The following is a 26,087-nucleotide window of genomic DNA, read 5'->3' as shown; positions in this document are numbered from 1 at the left end:
GCACCCATTACGCTTTCAACATTCAATGAAATACTTAGAATTTTCTTTATACTGATATATATATATATATATATATATATATATATATATATATATATATATATTTTTTTTTTTTTTTTTTTTTTTCAGATGATTTCTCTGTGTAAGATAAGCAACTATTTGGGGAGTATTTGGGAGAGAATTGTAAGGCTTAGCTGATGGCTTCTACCTGCTTTGTTTGTTACAGTCACATGGTCAAATGTTCCCATACTAGTTATGTACAGCTGTGCCATGGTATTGTTACAAATCTAGTAGCTCAAAACAATATACATGTATCATCTCATTGTTTCTACAGGCCAGGTATCTTGGCACAGTTTATTGGATCTGCTGCTCAGGCTCTCAATAAGATGCAATCAAGGTGTTGGTCAGGCCTGATGTCCCTTCCAAAGATTCTAATAAGGAAGGATTCCCTTCAAGCTCAGGAGGCTGTTGACAGTATTCAGTTCCCTGCAGGCTGTTAGGATTTATGGCCTCAGTTTCTTGCTGGCTTTGGACTAGAGGCTGCCCTCACTTACAAGCTGCTTGTTAGTGGAAGTTTACACTTCATTTTCCCCATGTGGGTCTTTCTAACATAGCCAATTGCTTTGTCAAGCACAGTATTTCCTGGCAAGACAATCTTAAATACTGTTATCCCTAAGCAAGTAACTTCCCACTCCCTCTGTTACATTGTATTGGTTAGAACCAAGTTACAGGTTCTGACTACCCCAGAAAAGGCAATGGGATTCCACAAGAACATGGATACCAGAACTGGAATAACCAGAGCTATTTCAGACACTATGTGTTTAGCTTCTAAGCTGTGAATATGAATTTTCTTTCTGAAAATAGATTTTGAAATACACTGTGAATGTTCAAAAATTTTTGTTTTGGGAGAAGAATGGATAAATTCAGTAGTGCCACAAAATCGCCCTTCCAGACATTTAACAAAATAGAAAGGGATTAAAATAACAATAACAGTAACAAAAATAGTGGAGAAATGTGAAACAGAAAAGGAACAAAGTAATGATATTCATTTTGAAATATGAGGGCAGAAGAAAGACCTGGTGAATTCCTGTTCTTGAGAGCACAAATCTAATTCTGCTCACAGGGAGGAATAAAAACCAAGAAAAATCCTGAGTCCTGAGGACTTGTACTAACCCTCTACAATTTGAAGAGAAATGAGCTAAATAGAGTTATACAGAGACAAAAAGAGTAGTCAGGGCTGAACATTCTGCTAAGAATTTTGCTGATCTGGGGAAGGAGATGATAATCCCAGGAGTAGAGGATGCATGTGGATGAATGGAGCAGGTACTTCTCCAGGGGGTTTTTAATTGGATCTCAGAGCAGACAGAGAAATGAGATTCCCTAGCATTTTGCCCATTGTATGCTTCTAGAATCTTGATTGCACTCTTACCTTCTCAGGCAACAGATCCAGTCCTCCAAATTTAGGTTGAGAGAAAACTAGCTAGCACCAGAAAGCAAAAGAAGTAGGCTAAATGCAGAACAAATGCAAGCTGGACAGAGCTGCCCATCCAAAGGATAAGCAAGATGAATTTGAAGAAAGAACATACAAAATATGCATTCTTAGCACCAAAAGGAACAAAGGATTCTAACAAAAGACAAAATAACCATGGGGTGGGAGGATTACATGTATTCCTTTTTTGGGTGGGGGTTGGTGGTGGTGGTGATTACCAGGGATTACAAGCGTGCACCTCCATGCCCTGCGACATTCCTTTTTAAAAAAGTATTTATTTGTTCTAATTAGTTATACATGATAGGAGAATGCATTTTGATTCATAGTACACAAATGGAGCACAATTTTTTTATTTCTCTGATTGAACAGGAAGAAAAGTCACACCATTATATTATCACACATGTACCTAGGGTAATGATGTCCTTCTCATTCCACCATTTTTCTTACCCTCATCCCCATTCCCCCTCTCTTCTATATTCCTTTTAAAAAAAAAATGTATTATGGAGTCAAGGAAACACACTGGAAATTAAAAAAATTATTTAATACACCAATTTGGCAAATCTAGGAACTAAATAGAAAAAAGATCAGAAAAATCTAATAATCAGAGACAGGATGATAGATCTGTAGGAAGAAAATGATCAGAAATATAATTTAGATTATTTTGAATGAAAGATCATCAAGGTCAAGAGGCTGAAGGTCATGTGGGCACTTGACCATAGGACTGCTTATCAGATGCTTTTACCTTGGGACTGCAAAGCCTGATGGAGTGAGATGATGGCTCAGGGTCAGTTAGAGATTATTCTAGATGTCTCTAAACTGGTTAAGAATCTGGAAGCAGAACTGTGATTTTCTTGATAGTTGAGAGGAAATTCTGCTTTCCTTAGAGGTGTCCTAATTTACTTGAGGCATGGGCTTGTCTGGACCATGGTATTTATGTTTTCTATACACATAAAACTCTCAAGATTTCCTGGCATATTTTTTATTCCCTGACTATAATTCATCTTTGCCTTCATTAACAAAATTTAATTTTGTTGTTTGCTACCAAGAAAGCACTATGAATTGAGAAAGATGTGAAATGTCATTCACTATTTGTTAACATAAGTTATTAAAGTCCTCTGTTAGTGGACTTTTAGTGAGTGCTATTTTTCTATATTACATGATTTTTAAAATCTGTGTTCATGATACTTACAAAATGGAAAGAATCATGAGAGGGTCCAAATATCCAAGGAAATTATATAAATTATATTTTAAATTATAAGCAAATTATAATAAAAACAAAAGTCTTTGAACTACATTTTACAGACCAAATTAGTCAGAAGCTTGTTTTTATGAATCAAGTTTTATTAAATTAAAGACAGTTATACTTCCAAGTTCTTATTGTATAAATGCAGAATTGGGTTGTTATGGAAGAAGCCTAAAATGTTAACTCTCTGGACCTTTATAGATAAAGTTTGTCAACCTCTGAATTAAACAATTGAAGAGAATACCTCTTTATATATATGAAATGACATTCACCATATATATATATATATATATATATATATATATATATAAATACATATATGTATATGTGTGTATATATATATGTATGTATATGCACACACATACATACATACATATATATGCATTATACATTATATACATATATATACATTATATATATACACATGTATATACATATATATAATGTAAAATGTATATATATGTACAACATTATACATTATATATATAATGTATATTTTGCCTTCCAGAGCAAAAAGAGTCATTTCCCTGTTCCAAGTTGATACTCTTGAGTAAACTTTTTTGAAGAGTGGAACAGCATATGTGAAAAGAATGCTTTGCTCAGATAGCCTTGAATTACATCACTGCACTGAACTTTCTTGGAACATCTTTCATTATTCAGCAATTATAAATGCAAATTACTGAAAAGGAAAGAAGCAGGAAGAAAATATGTTATAAATAGTGCTCTAATTCCACATGCCTAGGGAGCTTGCCAATGGAAATCCAAGTGCATTGCTTGTATGGTAACCTCTATTCTAAAGGCTTAATAAGAGCAACTGAAGAGTAATTAATGACTGCTTTGATGAAAGAAGGATGGGTGTACTCTTTCAACTATTTCTGAAAGGTTTTTCTTTTTTTAAGTGCTCATAGTTATGTGCCTTCCAGAGGAAAATCAAAGGTAGGTAATTTACCCAAAACATGAAACATAATTTTCTAGAGATTCTGGTGAAAATAAGTAAATAGCTAAAGAAGGCTAAAATATTTGAAGTAGTAAATACAGTGTTCATATTTCATTGCACTTTATTTTAAGGAAATAATCAGATAAATGCACCAAATATGGCCTTATTCTAAATATGAAGAAATGAATTACCAAATGGTTTAATTGTGCTTATGCAAAAATTTGACTTAAGAACCAAGAGCAGATGGCTAGAATCAGAGGCAAGAACAATTTAATGTGGTTAAATTGTTAAGTTGTTAAAGGATCATAAGATATATGTTTGTTTGCTTTACAAATTTTATGATAAATGTTATATTCATATTTATTTATATGTGTATGTGTATATATATATATATGCACATACATTAATACTGACCTCTTGAACAACTGCTTTATTAATTTTGCTCTCTAAAGTCAAACTGTTTTTATCTTTTAAACCCCTAAAATATGGTGTCTTTCCAGACTGGTTAATCATAGCTATTAAAAGAACTAGCCTGGATCCATTCAAAGCATTACATTAACCCTAACTTTTTTCTTAATGTTAAACTAAATCAGTTAGTATTGTTCAGCTCTAAAGTAAATATGTGATAACAGATAACACTTCTGTCATGAGAAATAGTTACTCCTTACCTAGTAGCACTCTAAGAATAAAATCTTTAACTACCAATTGTATTAATAGGATTTTGTTATAAGAATAAAATTATTTTAAAACTTGACTTCATCTTAAGAAAAATATTGAGAAATTTAAAGATTTTAATAAGGTTATTGCCTAATGTGTTAAGTCTATCTTTTAATCCTTGTTCATTCTTTGGGCTTGCATTGTCAGTATACAAATAAAGATTATTATCTGTTTTTTAAACATGTTCATAACTCATAGATGCCAATAAGAATATTCAGTCCATCTGGGAGATGATCAGAAAGAAACTGGCTAAAAAGCCAGACCTGGGGATCTCCAATCCATAATCAAATATCTAGATTGATTGTGTCACTTGCACTTGTATTGATTTTAATTCGAGTAGCTCACCCAAGGGAATAATAAAAATGTGGAATAAAACTGATTTATGAGAACAAAATAAATCCTTTTGTGAGTGGTAATGAATTGGTACTATTTAACCCTTTCAATCACAGATTGAAAAAACTATTTATTTTTTAAGAATGCTGAGCTAGCCAAAAGAAGTCATATCAGAAATGCCAATACTGCCAAGTGCCATTACACCCAGCCGTAATGCCGGGGAAGAAATGCTGCTCTAAACTTGATGGAAGGCATTATTTGACATACGACATACTTTTAGCTTTCCTGGGCCAACTCCTATGTGTCATCACAAATGATGGACCTGTAGATCCAAAGTATTATGGAATCACTCAATAAATGTTTATTGTATTTATTTACATGATTTATAAGACAGCTAGAAGCAAGAACAAAAATATGGTGGTACAACATTAACTACATTTAACTATTTCCCCTGAATATTAATGTTTTTTATTTTACTCAAACCTAGTACATAAACAGCTAAATTGAGGGCTTCCCAGGGACAATGGACATATTAAGGTGAGCTATCTTTCAATATATTTGGCACAATTATTTTCCTAGAAGAAAACTGGAGGATCTAGAAAAAAAGGAGACAATTTTTACATAAAATCAAAGTAATGTTTGATTCTATCAATTGGTCAAACAGCCAACCAGTTGTTTCAATGAGAAAAAAAAAATCAATCAATTCACATTCCTTAAAATCTAGTAGACAAAACATTCTCAGCAGTTTGCCATTGACTTAATTTTTCCACTGTGTTAACAATTTATGTGTATGATTTTTGCCTGTGCTGTCCATCAAAATAGCCATTATCTGCATCTGTCTATCAAACACTTGGTTGTGGATATGCTGGCTGAGGAATTGAATTTACTTTATTTAAATTAATTAATTTAAATTAAAAACTGATCATTGATTCAGTTTACTACAACTCTTAAATATGTTTAGAATAACTTGATATGTGAATCTACTTTCTCAATTAAAAACTTTATGAAATCTAAATACAAATGAAATACATGTGATGAACTATGCCATCTGAATTGAAATATGCTATAATCATAATATATATATATATAGGTTTAGAATAAAAAATAATGTATTATTTCATTTGCTTTAAGAGTTTGATCATATGTTGAAATTATATTTTGGATATATTGAATAAGATATTCTACTAAACTAATTTTAACTTATTCTTTTAATATTTTAATGAATATTATAAAATTCAAATTACATATGAAGCTTACAGTATATTTCTATTGGGTTCTATATTCTGACATGTTAAAGGAAAACTTCAAATCCAAGTTTAAAGTGCATGTTCATTTATTTCTTAAGCTAATGGAAGAAAGCCTCATTGTTTTAAGATCTGCCTCCATAAATTGATAAAGAATGTGGGCAAAATTCATTCAGAGAATGCAGATTCTATTCTATATTTCTCATTTAATCCATAGTACTAAGAAAGCTGATTTCAGAACTAACCCTCAGAAGGGAGTATTTCAAGAAGGGTGAGTTGATTTGTTACCAGTTCTGTCAATGTGGCTTGTACTGTCACGGTGTTTAATGAAAGTATATGAAGGTAACTTTATCCTCACTGGCATAAAAAGGCTTTTAAAAAAATTAATACATTTTACTATTTACAATGAAACATAATTTAATTCAGTTGATGGTACCATAATTATTATAGCATAATAATTTTTCTAGTATGATAACTTTTGCACATATGCCATGCAGAGTAAATCATTGAACAGGAAACAGGATACAAATCAAAAAGATAATAAGAAATTCTATTATCATAAAGGAATAAATTATTGAGAATACTGAAAGTGAACCACTTTAAGTTTAAGGGATTCAAGTAAGAGCAAGATGATTATAAACAATGATTGCATTTGGTTAGGTTTCCAAAAAGAAGCCAAAGCTTGAGAGTTTTAACATTCCTTGCATAATAAATTTGATTCTTTTGTTCAGAAGTTCTCATGAGAATTTTGAAGTTTTAAAGTCTCTTTCCTAAAATGTTCTGATAGTTTAATATAAAATGAAATGTGCTACAGACTACTCTTTTAATTTTTTTCTTTTGGCTTCACATTTACCTTCTTTGATTATAAAAGAAATGTTTGTTTATTGTAAATTTTAAGAGTATATCAGAAACTCTAAAGAGAGAAGCTGAAATTGTCTAAAATCTCCAAATAATGTTACCTTATAATATTTGGTGTATTTTGGTGAGGATTCTTTCATATTTGCTTGCTGATCTATATTTACAGACTTACTGCCACATTTGTAATTACAGAATATTATGATGCTCACCATTTTAAAACTGTAACAATACAAATATTCCATCATCAATAAATATACACCTGCATAATCTTGTTTTTTTACCACAAGGTATTTAATCCATATAGTTGAACATATAGGAATATGTCTCCCTTGATTTTTGTCATAAAGTTAGTAACATAATTTCACAAATATTTTTGTGTACCATTTGATTATTTCCTTTTTATTTGGCACTTATGAACTATACAGAAAGGTGGGTTTCAGTTTGGAAATTTGGTACATGCATATAACATAATTTGAACAATTTCACTCCCTAGTACCTGTCCTTATCTTTCCTTCCTCCCTCAGCCTGTTCCTTGTCTTCTACCTTATTGGTCTCCCTTCTACTTTAATGATGTCCTTTCTATTTTTTTCCAACTAACTTCCACATATGAGAAAGGCATGATGCTTCTCTTTCTGAGTCTGGCTCACTTTGCTTAATATGATGCTCTTCAGATCCACCCATTTTCTTGCAAATGATATACTTTCATTCTTCTTTAAACTCTATTTTATAGGGGGATATGGAAATGGAGATATATATGTGTGTGTGTGTGTGTGTGTGTGTGTGTGTGTCCATTCCTCTGTTGAAAGTCACCTGGCTATTGTGAATTGTGTTGCAATAAACATGGTATGCAAGTATCTCTGAAGTTGCTAACTTTACTAATTCCTAAAGTATCTATATTAAGTCATATTCCCACCAACAGTGTTTGAGTTTCTTTTTCTCCACATGTATTGTTATTGTATTCCACCATGTATTGTTATTTGTATTCTTGATGGCCATTCTGACTGGGGTTAGAAGGCATTAATCTCAGTGTAATTCTGATTTGCATTTCCCTGATGTTTATAGATGTTGAACACTTTTTCATGTAATTGTTGACCATTTATAATTCTTGTGAGACGTGTCTGTTCAGTTTATTTGCCTGTTTATTATGTGGGGATTTTTGTTGTTGTTGTTGTTTAGTATTGAGCATTTTGAGTTCTTATACATTTTGCATATGAATCTTCTGTTGAAAGAGTAGCTGGCCAAGATTTCCCCATCCTATAAGGTCTCTTCACACTGTTTCTTCCTTTATTATGCAGAAGCTTTTTAATTTGATGCTGTGTCATTTGTCTATTCTTGCTATTATCTCCTGAGCTACTGGGTCCTATTCAGGAAGTCATTGCCTGTGCCTGTGTTGAAGTGTTTCTCTCTAAGAGTTGCAGTTTCTGGTCTTAACCTTAGATCTTTCATCCATTTTGAGCCAGATGATTATTTCTTTTAAAAATTTTCAAGGAGGCACATTACTGTGTTTCTCAATGGATACAAATATTTTAAACCTTGTATTTACTTTATATGCTTATTTTCATGATCTCAAATGCATTACTAGAAACAAATAATTTTGTCAAATTTTTTGGTTTGTTGTTAAGTTAAAATATCAAAATTCTATAGGTTATATTTGTAATATAGCACTTGAATTAGAACTATTTTTAGTCAAAGTAGAAGTGTTCACCTTGTGTAGTATTGTGTTACATACAGCTAAGTAAAATAACTGAGTGGACTAGACTCTTGTTATATAAGCGTAAAGACCTCTGAATTTTCTACTTTCATGAAGTTAGAGAAAATATTAACCCAGAAATTTCTAAAATCCTTTAAAACTTGATTAAAATAGTATGTTTTAAAAATTAAATGTGATATCAATTATTCTCTTATCATTATAATAACTAATGAACACAATCAAAAAGTAAAATACCAGGGCATAACTCTAACAAGAAATATAAGGCCCTTATGAAGAAAACATCAAAAACTTACTGTGAGATACAAAATGCTTCAATAAATAAAATCATAACTCATTTCCAGATAGGAAATATCTAAAGATATAAATTCTTCCAAAATTAATTTATAACAAGGAGAGTCCATTAAAAATATGTGAGACATTTTTTTAACTCAATCTAATGTTCAGTTGGAAGCATATACATAAGAACTAAAAACTTTTAAAAAATGAATAGTAGGCTATACAAAGGTACAAAGATATTTTAAAAGATACAAAGATATTTTAAAAGATTATAGAAGTTGGAAGTGCAGAGATTAAGTGTGCCTGATGAGTTGAGAAACAAAAGTAAAGGGAAGAAATAAATAGCTCAGAGACAGTTATCATCATATAAACAAATTTAAACCTCTGATATATTTTGCAAAATACTCTAATATATGTTTCAACTCTTGATGGAGAAAAATTTTGTACAAAAATATGCCAAGATTTAATTACAAAAATTAAAACACTACTTTCTAAACCTCAAAAACAAAAAGATAAATTGGATAAAATATTTAAAATTGTAATGACAATTAATTACTATTATAATATTTAAGTGGTCATAAATATGGAATCAAATTTTTAAAAAAACTCTAAAATCTTCTGGGCAAAGTGTATGAAAAGATGAATAGGAAAGACAAAAAAATACCTAGTTAACATATGAAAAATATTTGTACTCTATAGGTAGAAAAGAAATAAATATTAAAACAACCTACCATTTTTACCTATCAAATTGACATAATTACAGCCAGCTAAACATATTTGCATACTGTTACAAGGCATGTGAATTTATGTGGCATTTCTTGAAAGCATTTTTTCCAATGCATATCAGGTATATTGAAAAGTATTACCATCTTTAATTTAGTAATTCCTTTTTATCTGCAAATATTAAGGAAATATGCAGAAGTATATGCTAATAATTAATGTACTTTAGTAGTAAAATAAGAAACCTAAGTATCCAAAAAAGGGATATGATTAATACATTTTGGTGCGCTCACACCATGGCATATTACATAAGTGCTAAGAATGTTTTTATGTGTTTTATGGGAAATATCCATGCTATAATGTTTAATGTATAAAGCAGAATCCAAAAAATGTTTGTAGTAAGATCTAAAATACATTTTTTGCATTCACCAATGTGTACATACACACACACACACACACACACACACACACACAGAATCTCTCCACAGGAATTAAGACTATATGTATAAGTGAAAATATAATACATTTTTAATTGGTATCATATTAATAAAACTACCTCCAAAGGGAGGTAAAAAAAAGGCTAAGCCAGTATGGTAAGACTGTAGTTACTAAATTTAAGTAATATCTATCTGGATAAAAGTTGAAGAAATATTGACAACACTTCACAGTTTTTGCAACCCGATGCCAAAGTGTGTGAAACAGCCTACTTGGTTCTGTATCAAGTAGCACCTGCCTAGCTTTCCAGTCTCAGCTTGTTCATTCCATTCTTCGTTGACTCTGTCCTAGGCACACTGGTGTTCTTTCCCTCAAACCCACTACAATTTACCCTTCTTACCACCTTTACCAGTGTCATTCCCTCTGGAACCTTCTTTTCTTTATTCTTCTTCAAGATGGTACCTAGTCATTTGTAATGCTTCCTGTAAAAGTCATGAGCATGTAAAGATTTTTCCTAACCCTCAAATTTACATTAAGTTCCATATTATGGAATATCTTAAAGATATATACTTTATGTTAATGTTTATTAAAGTTTTTATATTTTTGTATGATTAACTGGTTAATTTCAATCATCTCCCCCTTTCAGCCTCAAGCCCCTTCAGTGGAGGGACTATACCTCTTTTTTAATTGTTCTTATCCTTAGCATTTGTCACTAGCTGTCTTGTTCTACAAAATAAGCTAGATATATGTTTGTTGCATGAATACATGAACAAATATCTAGAATTAATTCTATAATTTGAGATTTATGCTCCTGGAAATGAACTTCCTTTGATATCTCCCCCAAAAGTATATACTTAGGAAAAAAAAATACAAAAAAATTATATAAGCCCTTTACAAATCCAAAAGTTCTTAAAACTATATAAAAGGTGTTTTCTCTTAAATAGTTTCCTAGGATTTTAATATTAAATATCACTAAAAATTTTTTAGAATAACTTACTGATTATAAGAATTTTATACCAAGTCTTGGGAAAAAGGGCTAGTCAGTGGTGGAGTGCTTGCCTTGTACATATGAGGTGCTGGGCTTGATCCTCAGCACACATAAAAATAAATAAAATAAAGGCATTGTGACCATCTACAATTACAAATATTTTTTTCTAAAGTAGTTGGGAAATATTAGTTCTAAGTGGGCTATTCTTAGGACTTCAAATGATGATTTAGCCATTTAATGTTACTTTTTAAAAAGCAAATCCACAAGATCTGTGATCTCCAAAAGTCTAAATGATAAGACTCTTCATTATCTAAACAGGCCCAGTCCTGGACTTCAACAGAACTTTAAAATTCAAGAAAGGAATTAGTTGCTATAGAGCCAGGTTAGAGGCTAGAGAATGACACCATTACAGACCTACATTTATTTTTTCAAAAAGCTACATTGTTTTTTGTTTTGTTTCCCTATGCAGCTAATTCTCTCTCTCTCTTTTTTTTTTTCCTCCTAAAACCAATTCACTGCTGACATATATCTATTGGGAAACTCCTAATTCAAAATTCAGATAATTACATATAGTGGTCATATTTTTTGTCCACAAATTTCTAAACTCTGATTCTAATATTGCTATTTATTCTAACAAGCTCTGAACTCTTGACATTACAAAGTGTTAAGCAACCACAGGTTCAAAATCTATGTTTGGCTGCTGACTGGCTTCCCCATGTGAACCTCACCATGGTTGTACTGGAAACCCCTCAAAATACTGTGTGAACATTTATGCTTTCAATGCTTCTCCCTTTTTAAAAAGAGCATTTTTCAAACAGTGTGCAAAATTATCCATAGGCAAAGGTCCATCTTTTGAGGGTGATCTGTTGCCTGTGGCCCCCTTCTAACAATTTCCTTTCAGGAAGAATTAGAATGGGGGACATTTCCACAAAGATGCTCAGCAGAATCTGAGACATGAACTTAAGCCTCAAGAACACTGAAATCCTGTGGGCTGCATCCTCTGACTCAGGGTGCATCCCATACTTACGATTTGCATTTTATCACTGCATCCTTTGCCTCAACAGACACAACAGCGTAGAGTATGTACTTGTTCATTATGTCAAGAAAATAGCCAATTATATATCAGACACAAATTCAATAAGCTGCTGTGTGACTGTTGAGAACAGATGAGTTCTTAAATAAGTTTGATAAATTAATGCTTAGCTCCATTCTTGTGGAAGAATATGTCCTAATTACACATTTCTATAGCTTTATTGGCCATGACATGATACACAATCAAAAGTGTCAATATATTCAGTGAGTATACATTCTATAGCCAAATGTTTAAAGCGACATATATATTCTTATTGCCCTTTCATACTTTTGTCATCAATACAGTAATGATTTTTAACTCAGACAACTTCTTAATTTTCTATGTGCTTATATTTGTGTGTATTTGTACCTCTAGAGATGTGTTGGAACTTTATGCAAAGGTATAATAAATGCAATTTTTTCTTTCTTGCCTTTTTATCATTAGAGACAGTTGCTTCTCAAATTAACACTTGCTCTAAACCTAAGAACAATTTCCTACAGTAGTCATTCCTAATGTCTCTTGTGTTGGTTTAGAAACAACATGTTAAATGGTCAGGGAGAGAGAGGCCCAGGGTTGTTGACTATAGCTAAAAGAACTCTCTACCATGACACACATTTAATTTCCTTTACATCTCTATAATAAATTGTAGAATCAATAACTGTATCATGTGAACTAAACCATAGTACAATACCTTTAATGCACCAGCACTTGATATGTGTTTGTGTAAGATAGGCTAGATCACCTGCTGCTGTACACATTTTCTGAGTTTCAGTGTTCATACAGTGGGGTTTTTATTTTAAAAAAACAGAACACAGCTGTACATCCTTTGACCTTCCCTTTTAAAATATGGACCCTGAAATCGAGCTTAGTGGTCCTAAAAAGATGGAGACCAATGACAAGTCATATTCTGCAGCAGCTGCAATGAGGCAGACAGGAGGCTCCCTCATCCCCACCGCTCTTTACTTCCACCCAAGAAACACACTTTATACGATCTCAGGCGAGATCACTCCTGCTGCCTGACCCTCTAACTCATTACGGGGAAATGAATTCAAATTGCTTGAAAGGAAGCTGCCTCTTTTATCTTCCCACTGACTGACAAGCGACTACAAAGTTCTCCGACGGGATTCCAAGTTACAAGCTGTACTGCATCACTGGAACAATTCCCCCACCAGCGGGTTTTCCCAGAGGGCAGCGTGTCAGATATACTGCATGGCTTGCAAGCGCAGCTCTGAAAGTGCTCATTTCCCTCCACACTGAAAAAACAGACATCAGGGACTATAAAACAAAGCTGTCCCTTTCCTAACAGCATTAGCCTTCCTGCAGACTCCTTGGAAGTCTAAGGGGTTCCCACGTATAATTATTTTCTTTACCTTCCCAAGAAGACAAATGCTTCTGTATTATTTTTTTTTTCTCCTTGTAATTTTTGTAAGACAGAGTTTATTCTGGGAGGAAAGGCATCAAGAGAATCAGATTATGTGCAAAGATCTCTGGATTTCTCTAGGTAACCTTGAAAGATAGATTGCATTTCCTTCATTTTCTGAGATTCTTTTAGAGATTTACAGCATTTGAATATACTGACTCTCTAAAGCAACTCCTGGGCAAAGTAAGACTATTCTAGGTGGTGGAATTTTAGGGTGGTTGAAAATATGCTTTCATCTCATTTATGCCCTTTCTCCCCTTGTAATCTTTTAGTTTCCTCTGTTTTCTTTTGTTTCTAGGTGGAGATGTATGCCAATGGGCAAACACTTGATACTGAAATAGGAATGAGATATTGATTCCAAATTTTAGAGCAAATAATAAATACAATAAATGATAAAATTGATGCTCCAAGGAGGGGATAGAGAACCATTATATTTATATTCCTCTATCTTTTCTACCTAGACAAATCCTATTCTTAGAGAGTACCGGACCCTTCTAGATGTTCCCAGGGTCACAAAAACTTCACACCGCTGCTCCTCATCATGTAATTTCAATTTCCCATTCTCTAAACCACCTTTATTCCTTAGGTATAGACTTTCATTTTCATTTCTCTTATACTCCTTCTTAGTTTTCCTTCTTTGTTTTGCAACCTCTTACTTGATTACCACTGGTAATTATTACAGAAGAAGTGCAAATAAAACAAAAGAAGTAAAGAAAATTTAACATGACATAAAGTTACCAAAAGCTTTCTCCTGCAAAAATACTGAAAATTGTATTCCTCTGTTGGCTTCTACCTGGGGGCTCTGACTCATGCATCCAGTTTCTTTAGTCAAGTTAGAACCATCATGATTATTCCAAATTACTGTGCTTTGGAATCATCTACATACTCACCAGCTATGCTTTTTAATTTATTGCAAAAATAATATGCATTTGTTGAAGAATTTAAAAATTTAGTTCATAAAAATGTTAAAATCAGAAGGTAAGCCATTCCTCATATAACCACTAAAAGATGATACCTATATTATTTTCTTTTCAAATTTACATTTCTTTTTAAAAACAGCTTTATAAACTAAATTAAGCATTTTGCTTTTTTCACAGCCATCAATTTTTAGGAGCAGGGAAAGCAAATGATTAAGGCTAATTTCATAACTTGTTCTTTCTTCCCTTACCTTTCCATCCCTGTTCTTTCCCTCCACCACTCTTTTAAAGGACACATTCCTAGTTAGAGGTATCCACCCTGGAAACAAATCAGCCAAAACCTCAAGATTGTACTTTTCTCTATTCAAGATGAATTTTCAGAGATCCATAAAATAATGCCTTCCCCAGTGTGAATGTATCAATCTGCTGGGTTTTTTTTTTTTAATACTAAAAGAACATTTCCCTTTTCTGATGCCAAAGGATCATTTTAATTCACCCTTTTTTCCTTTATAACCTACATTCTCTCTTTCTCAAGTAAATATCTTTATTCCCTGTCACAATACAAAATAGGGGATTAGAAGAAAGAATCATTTGAAGATGAAAACGAAGGTGCAATCCAGTTTTTCAGAGCAGGTGAGAGTTAAGGGTGCACAAAGGATTCAGCAATTAGCACACCCTGGTGCTTTGCCTTAGAAACTCAAGACACAAAACAATCTGTCAGGTTATCAAGCAGTGAAGATCCCTTCCCAATTCATTCAAAAGGAAGGATAATGAATTAAACAATTCGCAGAAGAATCCACAGTAACTGCTTAAGACAAAAAGCAGGATGTGTGTGTTAAGACATGGTATTGTCTACTGAGAATAGGATCAGTGCAAAAAATCTAAAGAAAGTCTGGTAAAGAAGCTGGGATTTGTAAAAAAATTTTGTATAGAAACTCAAGATATTTTCTTCTCTTCATAAAGTTACTATTTTTTTTTTGACAATTGAATAGTTTTACAACATGTGTAGCCGGAAATATTTTTGAACTTTTCAAATATTTACACAAACCTAAATTCTCAGCACAGATTGTTTTCCCATAGCTGGCTAAAGAAATTAACTTTATCATTCTAAGATCAGTTTCTCTTATACAAGGTTTTCTTTACTATGTTATAATTTATTTTCCTTTTTATTCCTAAGTTTACTCACTTATTTTGTTTTAAAACATTGCACAACAAATACATAAGGAACTGTTATAAGCCTGTTACCTATCATTTAAATTATTAGTTAATTAATTTATACTTAAGATTGTGTCTACTGATGGCTAGAATTTGATGGCTCACCTGTGAAAGGTGAGCAGCGCACTCCTGAGAGCCATTGAGCAAAGCACTTCTTTCAGGTCAATAAATGGCACCTGCAGACCCTAGGAAAGCTAATTTGCATCATATGTTCCTCATAATTGAATGGATGTTTCAAATCAGGTAGAATCCCACAAAAGTAAGTGCTAATCCTTATTTTTATGGTGGACATTATCCAATGGCAGAAAGTATATTCTGGGACACCCCAGAGTACTTGGATCATCTGTTAATTTTGCCCTTCACATTTGTTTCTGTTCACTCTGCCATCTTCTCATTATGTTTTCATATTCAAGTCCCTGTTACTGTAACTAAAGCAAAGGGGAAGACCCAGTTCTTTCAAAGTCTTCCCCCAAGTAACTGTGCCCCATTTGTCACCCCACATCCTGGTTTCCTTCTTGCCTCACGTGTTTGAGAATGACTTGTGTGGTTCACCTGTCTTATCTTCTTCTTTTGCAAATTCTAAAAGGGAAGAGATGCTCTGGGTCCAACCTTTGCTACTATTTAGGCATCTCATATTTTGTTTATTAGAAACAACCTGACAATCCAATTAATTGGGTTTTTGTTTTCCATCTGGTGAAATTTCTACGCATTAAGAAAAATGACACAAAAAAATTCTAGTAATAAAAAGAAAACCGATAGTTGTAGCAGTTGGATGATCATCCAACACAGAAATATAAACATGTGGTTTTCTGAAGCAGGGATTTGAGAGTGAAATCTCCACATCATTTTGTAAAAGCAACTTTAAAATTTAAATTATTAATATGAGTATATAAATGTTCATTTTGTAATTTATAATTACATAAAACTACATATAATTATAAAATATCAATAAATAAATTTAATGAAAATGTGCAAGATCAATATGAGGAAAAATTTGAACTTTTGAGAGAGATGCAGAAAACAAATAGTTTAATCATATTATTGATTGGAAAACTCAACATCATAGAGATATTAATTCCACCTAAGTTATCTACAAATTAGGTAATAGCCTAATGAAGATAACATCAAGATTTCTGGAAGGAGTTAGAAGAATATAAAAGCTGTTTGAAAGAAAATAAAAATGAGTAGGAAATACTTGTAAAATAAATAATCAGGGAGAATATACAAAAAAGGTATGACATATATTCTATAGCTATATTTATTAAAATACTCAATAACGTAAACAAAGTTACAGATCTGTCCAGACATGTTTATAGATACAAGTGTAAATATAAGACATTTTAAATCAGCAGAGAATAGTACAAATTATTTAGTAAATGCTTTTGAATAATGGGATAGTTTTTGAGAAAAAAAAACAAGTTTTGATCCACATTACATAATATATTCACATAAACTCCAAATAAATTGAATATAAATATTTTTAGAATACATTGTATTGCTAGAAAGTGCTAGAAAGAAAAAATAACAAAAAGAAGAAATTGCTACTCATAAGACAAATTCTCCTAATAGATAAGGAACTCCTGAGGCTCAGTGAAAATATGGGCAAAAGATATAAATAATGAATTCACAGAAAAAGAAATGCAAATAGGCTTTAAATATAAAAATATATTCAAACTTATATTCAAGTATAAAAAGTATATTCAAAAGTATATTCAAATTAGTGAAATACACACTTAAGATAGGATGAAATAGTTTTTCCTTTTTTTGGGAGACTGAGTCTTACTATGTCGCGCAGACTGACTGGCCTTGACCTCCTGGACTCAATTGATCCTTCTGCTTCAGCTTCTCAAGCAGCTAGGATTACATGTGCATGCAATAGTGCCTGCCTAGCTGAGATACTTTTTTATTTTAAGACACTATTTTAAACATGCAAATTGGCAAAGATAAGTTTGACACCACACTGATCATAAGGCTGGAGAGATCTACACCCTCTTGTACTTTTCCCATGAGACTAAGAGCATAGTCTCTTAGAGTAAAATTTGACAGTATCTTACAAAGTTAGAAATTAACATTTTCTTGATCTGACAATGCATTTTAAGGAATTTATCACACTAACATCTTCACAAAAGTTTGCAATGGCACACCTCCACCTTTATTCATTAAGGCATTCTTTGATACAGGAAAAGATTATAAACAACTTATGTTGTTAATAAGAAACTGGCTAAACTAATGATAGTACAAGTTATACAATTAGATACTAAGAAGGTACAAAGAATTAGGAAGTTCTTGGGCACTTATGTGACAATGTCTTTTAAATTACCAATCTGGGAAAAATGTGGTACCCAGTAATGTGTACAACTTGGTATCATTTGCATAAAAAGTTGCATGTATAAGACAAAAACTATAAATATATAATGAGAGGGAATACATGTGTTTACTTCTGTATATCTTTATTATTTCTAGAAAGATATAAGAAGCTAAGCACACACATTTCCTCTGAAACTCCAGAATAGATATTGGACTTTGCTTAATTTTTCTATCTTTTAAATTCATATTCATGGGAATATAACACCTGGTCAAAAGTAAATAATTTTTTTAAGAAAAATCACACTTTGATACATGCTGTTATGAAACCTAATGTTGACTTTGTAAAGTGGTTAGTGGACTTGACCTGAAATATAGGGTCCCTGGGCATTTCTCCCGAAGACAGTCTAACATTTCACCCTGTAAAACTGGCCCAGCAGCAGTCCCCCTTATCTTGAAGCTATGCTCCTTCTTTCCAGCTGAATTTCCCTATCTTATAAATTCTAACCACCACCTCTTTAGCAGCCATCACACAGGAAAGGATGAAATACAGTTGTTCATTATGTCAAGGAAATAACCAATTAGCCATTCGACAATTCAATAAGCTTTGTATAAATCCAGTGAACAGATGATATCTTACATAAGTTTGATGAATTAATGTTTAATTCATTTCTTGAAGAGCCACACAGATCTCCCTACCCTCACAGTGTAAATGTCACCCAGCTGCTGATGGGTGACAGGACAAGACAATATTTGAAATCCTCTTACTTAACGGTGGACACGAAGTTTCCAGTGACAGGGAACCAATGAAATGAATTTCCTGGGACCTAATCCAAGTTATTCCTTTTGATTCCCAACTCAGTCTCTTCCAACCCCAGAGTTGAACACACACTGCAAAACTCTTTAAGTCAAATCTTGTAATTGCTTCCAATTTGTCTGTTTTGCTTTTGGCAATTAACAAACTGAAATGTTATCATGAAGGAGTTCATCTCATTTATAAGACCAGGTTCTCCCTCAACTAAAATATGCAGGCACTCTGTTCTTTATTACCAGCAGGAGATAAATGGCTGGTTTTCGTTGCTGAAGAATATATAATGGTTAAAAAGTCACTTTTTTCCTCCAGCTCTACATAAATCACAGAACTAGTCAATATTTAATAATGCTTGCCTTGGTCTGGAGTCCCTTGATCACCCCTGTCATGTGTAATAGCTCCCTCTCCGATATCTTTGACATAAAAGCCCAGCTTTACTGCAATACTAACATGTAGAGGGTCATTACGGATCGACATTTACCTTAATCTGTGACTGCCAACCATGAACCGATAAATTCCAGCAGATTCCACTGGGAGAAATCAGTAAACTTCTCAGTGGAAAGAACTGAAGGAAAATTCTGCCGAGAACAGAATACATTTTCTACAAGGGCTGCTCTGCAAATGGGTTCTGACTTTTGAAAGTTCTCTTGCTGCGCAGCTTTGCAACATTTAATACCGTTTTGATGGTTTGAGAGACGGGATGACAACCCAAGATGACATGACTTAGAAGGCAAGCAGAAATTTTCTCTGCAAAAACAATGCAAGATTAAACACAAGGGGGAATATGGCTCTTGCATTATTCACCCAGCTGCCTTGGCGGAAATAGCTGGGCTGTCATGGGTCCGGCCTAAATGTTGCTTCTTTTTTCAAATCGATCATCACTCCTTCACCTCATAATCTTACAAGTGCTTCACAGCAGAATACATCAAAGCCCTGATTGCATAAAAAAGGGACACACCAATCTTGAGAGGATCAACTCTGACTCTGACACACATTCCACTCCTTGTACACTTGCTTGCCAACATGGTACGCACACAAGAACACTCTCCTCAAATTTTGAAAGCTGTACCTGTTTTCACACTTTGAGGATGTTATATCTTTTACATTGTAAGAGAGAAATGAGAAATAAAGAATCTTTTGAAATCTGAGAAACATTATTTTCTTGTTAATAACCCATGTGACTCTGTCCACCATACCATATATTTGCTACTAAATTAAACAGCAACATTGAAAACATCTCCTAGAAAAATAGCATGATCACTTGAGAGAAGTGATGAAAGAAAACACTTAGTAAAAATAAAAATGAATGGATTCTAATAAAACATTGGCCTACATTTCCCTATGGCAGGAATTGTTTAAAATAAGCATTATGCTATCACAACACCTAACTTATTGAATTGGGTGGTTTTTGATAGTGCTTACAAGGAACCCCATGACGTAGTCTAACTCATGTTAGGTCAATTTATTAGAGCATACATCTGTAATACCAATTTAGCTAAGCATATTAAAACTGTTACAAAAGTAGCTTACTTAAGATGGAATGCAATGTTAAAACTCATTTTTTTTCTATAAGCAGTATTTTAAGTTTGAACCATTTTTTAGGCCATGGAAGAATACATAGCATATTTCCTTTACCTGAAACTGTAGGTAGTATATAATCCTGTATATCTTGTTATACACACACACACACACACACACACACACACACACACATACACACACTACAGGTCTATGATAAAGCTTAATTCATAAATTAGGGCTAGTAAGATTTTAAGCTCAATAATAATAAAATAGAACAATTATAAGCATGTCCTGGGATAAAAATAATGTGAATGTAGTCTCTATGGAATTTTCCATTTAATATTTTTGGACTGTGGCTGACTGTAGCAACTGAACTGGCAGGAAGTAAAACCATGGATGAGGGGACTATATACCAGATTGATCCTTCTCAAATTTAAGTGTGTACCACACATCTACCTAAAAAATTGATTAAAACACAGATTGCTGGATCCTGCCTCTCTGATTCCATAGGTAGGCGCTGGGGCCTGAGAATTAACATTTCCAGCGATTTATCAACCCTGGATGGCCACACACTGAGAAGTGCCATTCTGGCTCACTGGTATAGGTTATTTTCAGGAAAAAAAATAAAGAAATCAAAAATCTCTGGCCCAAAGACAGATTTCAAATGAAAATAAACTGTGTTCTAATGTTACTGAAAGTTTAAAAACGACACACAAATTACCTTGATCGACATAGAAAATCCCAGTAAAAAGGACTGAGTATGTTAAGTTTCCATTGGGGCGAAAAGGTGCTTCCCATTTCACGTGGGCTTTCCGGGATCCCTCTGTTTTGATAAACACATTTACTGTTCCTTCCGGAGGAGCTTCTAGAGTTCGATTTTCCACCTGTGAGTATAAAAAGATTTATTTTTTGTTTGCAAATAAAATAAGTACATGCTTTGCTTTGAGCATATTTCTTCAAAGAATCTCTTTTTGCTATGAAGTAAACTATTTTGACAGTAGCATCTTGTCTGAATACCTCATTTTGTCAGCAGGATCAAAGCATACCTCATGTTTTCTTCCTCCTGCTGTTAAAGCTTAGAATTTGAGCTCCTGACCAAGGTAGTTGTTTGTGATTTCCAGACTATGTGGATCCGCTCACACTGTGATTGTGCCTACGGCTGTGCATAACCACAGATTATTTTGGGACTGCTTAAAAATAATTCCTATGTGATTTCCAAAGAGAAGAAATGCACATAGTCTGTCTTCATAAGTTCCTGATGAAAGCGACAGACTTTTTTTTTTTTGACAAAAGCCACAACAAGCATCTCTCTCTCACACACACACACACACACATACAATTTGCTCTCTCAGTGATGTTCTTATTCGGTATGTTTAGATGGCATCATGCTGACGTTAAGAGACAAATGCTTCTGAGTGACTCCCTCTCTAAAGTCTAACCACAAAAGAACCTGATACAGTATTAACCAGCCTGTACAGAAAACAGCAAAAGATGAATTGTTTCAAGAGAAGGATTTCTTACATACAAAGTAATTTTAAACTGAACAGGGTCAGAAAGATATCGATAGCTAAATAAGTAAAATGCCAAAGTGACCACAGGAAGATGAATTTGGAAAAAGAGTAGAAAGGTTTTCAGATTTTTTGATTATTTTTAATAATTTTTATTGGTGCATAATAAATGCATGTAATAGTGGGATTTGTTATGACACATTTATACATGAACATAATATAATTTGATCCATTTCACTGGTTTAAACTTAGTAAACTGATGACTACAAATTCATAAGCAATGATTACAAATATTTGACCTTTCACAATTTATAAAATATGTGGATAATTTTGACCTTTCTCTTAAAGTACAGGCAGGCTCATGCCTCACAAGAAGGTTATCAAACATAAAATTTTTAGGCAAACAAATATTTTCAATTATGAAGCTTTATTTGTTAAGATGAAAACATTTTCCCAATTGTGAAAATAAATGTGAAAAAGACAGAGTGTTAATTTTTAATAAGTGCGAGACCACAGGATGTTTTATTTTCATCAGAGAACTGCTATGGGATTGTTTAGATCTATAATTCCCACTCAAAATTTTTATTAGTCTAATAACTGTATACAAAAATGATAAAGAAACAAGATTGAAAAATATATTTTCATCATTTTAATATTTCATAATAATGCAGTTTCATTATGCCTACATGTATGGTTCAAATTATTGTGTAGAAAATGATTTTCAAGTGTTCCCAATAAAATAAAAATCAAACAGTTAAATAATTAAGGGTAATTCCAGTTACCTCAAATAGCTGGTTAATTCAAAATAAGTATTTTTAATTTATTTCCTTAAGTATCTGAATAGATAATCCAGCTTTTACTTGATAGTAAATTTGGAAATTGTGTTATTTTGCTCTGATTTGGACTTTTCTTTAATTTTATGTTTTTATTTATCTACTTTGCTTTAAAAGGAGTTTTAAATAGGCACTTGACTTTGACCTAGAAACCTTTTTGACACAGAAAGAGCATTCAAGAGCCAATGTGTAATAAAAACAAGTATTTTAATAGCAAATTCACTGCTAATGAAAACTGTACCATTTTCCAGAAATTCTTGTGTAAATATTTTATTTAATCTTTCATAACAACCCCTTTTAAGGTAGGCATTAATTCCCTTTGTAATAGTTGAGAAATCTGAGGTTTAGTAAAATAATTATGTTTGTCAAAGAGTAACTGGTTTAGAGCAGTTCTCGATATGGCACTTTCTTGATCATAACATATATTGCCATTAATATTTAGATATTGCAGGCATGAGGGCTCATGTCTATAATCACAGCTACCTGTGAGGCTATTTCAGGAGTATCACAAGTTCAAGGATGGCCTGGGAAACTTAGCAAGACCCCGACTCAAATTAAATTTTTTAAAATTTGATTGAAGATGTAGTTCAGTGCTTACCTATTATATGTAAAATACTGAATTCAATTCCCAGTGCCAGAAAAAAAAAACATTAAAAAAAGATTTAGATGTTTTACATAACAAATTGATTTGCATCTCTACAAAAAATGAATGTGTGTAAGCTTCTGGGTGTGTTTGTCTGTGTAGGCATGTCATCACTAATAAACCAAGGCAGCTTTTTAGCTATATCATATAGCAGTGACCTGCAGTTTTGCACTTCATCTTTAAGATGACCCCTGGAAAATCGATCCAATGAATGTTCCAAGGCCAGACACAGTTGTAAAATTTTCAGAATTAGGACCCACTAGTATTATCTAACATTGGTTAAGGGGGTGGGAACATCAGGGAGCAAAGTGATTTTCTGAAGTGTGAAAACACTTTAAAAATTCTTTGCTATTGTATTATATATTAATTTGTTCATTGTTTCAAATATTCATAAAACCCCAATTGGTGGATTTAATTTGACAATGCACATTAGCATCTTCAAATTAGAATCCAAGGCATTGCAAACTATTTTTTTACATTAGAATTTGTCAAACATCAATATACAATTTAAGTGGTAAGAAATGAACAATCCACAGGAGAATTAGATAGGTTCAGAATAATTCTACCTGAACCACCAGTAACAGTTAACTTTTGTCAGTCCAGGAAAACAAAACCTATGGAGCTAATATAACACTAAAATGATAAGAATATAATTTATTATCAAATTATATGCATGTACTTTAAAACACTCTCTTATACCAAATTTTTGCACCCCCTTTTTACTATTTTTAAAAATTATTTTAGCAACTTGCCAATTTTGAGGGTGAACTCTAACACATTAGAGATTATAAAGTATATTTGGGTTTTTTTTTTTTTAAAGAGAGAGGGAGAGGGAGAGATGAGAGAGAGAGAGAGAGAGAGAATTTTAATATTTATTGTTTAGTTATTGGCGGACACAACATCTTTGTTTTGTATGTGGTGCTGAGGATCAAACCCGGGCCCCACGCATGCCAGGCGAGCGCGCAACCACTTGAGCCACATCCCTAGCCCCAAGTATATTTGTTATAGAAAACATTGAACAGTATTTCCCTGCATGCATGGATAGCAATGGTATTAAATAGTTAGAAGATATAAAATAAACAGACTTCTTCTAAAAAGAAAAAAAAACTATTGTTAATGATTACCATTATATGAACAAAAATTATACTCTTCAAATATTTTATTCTTTGATTTCTGCAGCAAATAAATTAAGAATAAAAATGAAAAATTTTGAGGTGTCAATAAAATTTTAATTTAAAATGCTGTGACATTGGGCTTTAAATAAAGAATATCATTAAGAGAAATGCATACTCTACTGCTTTGTTTGGATGAATCTTTTTGAATATCACATTCTAATTTAATGATAGTAAACTGTGGCTCTGAAGACTGATTCATAGATTTCTTAAATGAGTAAGGACACATTAAAAAAATCATCAACACAACAGAACTGGATCAGTAATATCCTTCAGGATTGTGGTAGATTTCCAGGACTGTATAGAATAATCAGTTATGCAGTTTCCAAGGGTGTAATACGTATTGCAATTGGCACAAAATTATTTCTGAAACCAATGAAGGACCAGGAATTTTAACTTCTTGGCAGCATATACTTGACTTGTTCTAAATGAAGACATTGTTGTTCAATCCCAGTGATTAGAGATGGATCATTGACTAGAGAAAAGCGTTTGCATACTGACTACAGGATAAAGAAAAGTACCGCAGTGAGAAAGATCCCTCTGTGCTGTAAGTCAGGATTGAGTCTAGAATGGACAGGGCTGTGGCAGAGTAGCTTTTACAATCCAATTCTATTTTTCCCCTTCCCATCAGGACACTGTGGCATTTGATTTCTTAAGGTCACCATTACCTACTATCTGCACAGGACACAGATCGATAACTGAGTCCCTCTTGTTTAAAGATGCCAAGACATCAGGAGATGATGTGGGAGCCAATTTAGTAGCCAGAAGAACACTTTGAAATTCGTATTTTGAACATGTATGTTTCAAGCTCATGTGAAGTCTTGTTTTGTTTTTGTTTTTTTTCTTTTTTCTTTTTTTTTTGAATGGAGAAGAAAAGCTGGCCTATTGCCATTCCTGCTTTTAAGGGTAAGTATCCATCAGAGGAATTTGAGCTGTAAAATCCTTAATGGCAATAAAGACCACAGCTCAGCTCCACCGATGGGTGATGTTAGCTGCTTGGAAAGCAACCAATCTCTGAAATGAAATGGGAGGGGTGATAACAAAAATAAGGCAGCAAAAAATTAAACCAAAGAGCTGTTTTTCAAGATAATATTTTTATAATACACTCTTCAATGAAGACAGAGTGCATTAAAATGGTAGGGAATTAGCAAACATTGCCAAAAAACATCTAAAACTAATGAGTATTTCCTTAAAAAGAAGTTAAATCTAATTAATTAAGAAAAATAAAAAGTATGTCTCGAAACTAAGCAATGCTATGCTAGTCTATGACAATTATGCTTTATTAGTTGGATTTAAATAACTATATTAGAATAAAAAGCGTGATTTTGTTAAGCTCTTAACTCCTAATGAAATGTAGATATATATTATAGTTTCTGAAATGTGGATATCAAGAGTGGATATTAATATAATTTTAAATACTGTTCTTATAAAAGTGTATCATATCATTGAAATAAAAATACTTTATTATAAGATATGAAAAAAACTCAACCTTTCAATTGATTATCCTAGTTGTTGGGGAGCAGAGTTGTATGTGGCAATGACAAACTTTCAATTTTCACTTTTTAATTCTAAACTTACTTGGTTGTTGAGCCATTAGTAGGAAGGAAAACATCTACCTTATATATGCCACCGAATTAGGTAAAATTGTATGTAAGTCTGCTAAACCAACCAATATGCCTTTCTTTTAGTAAAATAGCATACACTGTCTTTCCCTAGAACT

General features: G+C 32.8%; 1 protein-coding gene across 3 annotated transcripts in view; it reads right to left on the bottom strand.

Annotated features, from left to right (window-relative positions):
- The window catches only part of Ush2a (usherin), a 724,044-nt gene that overhangs the window by 287,930 nt on the left and 410,027 nt on the right, over positions 1-26,087 (bottom strand). For all 3 annotated transcript variants that reach the window (XM_076831652.1, XM_076831654.1, XM_076831653.1), the window contains one exon: positions 20,933-21,095. In XM_076831652.1, the coding sequence (XP_076687767.1) occupies positions 20,933-21,095 (163 nt within the window). The remainder of the gene's footprint in view (positions 1-20,932; positions 21,096-26,087) is intronic.

This window comes from Callospermophilus lateralis, chromosome 13 (assembly GCF_048772815.1).
Source record: "Callospermophilus lateralis isolate mCalLat2 chromosome 13, mCalLat2.hap1, whole genome shotgun sequence".
Taxonomy (NCBI): Eukaryota; Metazoa; Chordata; class Mammalia; order Rodentia; family Sciuridae; genus Callospermophilus; species Callospermophilus lateralis.
Note: the sequence above shows the minus strand (reverse complement) of the source record. Positions and strands in the feature narration are given on the sequence as shown.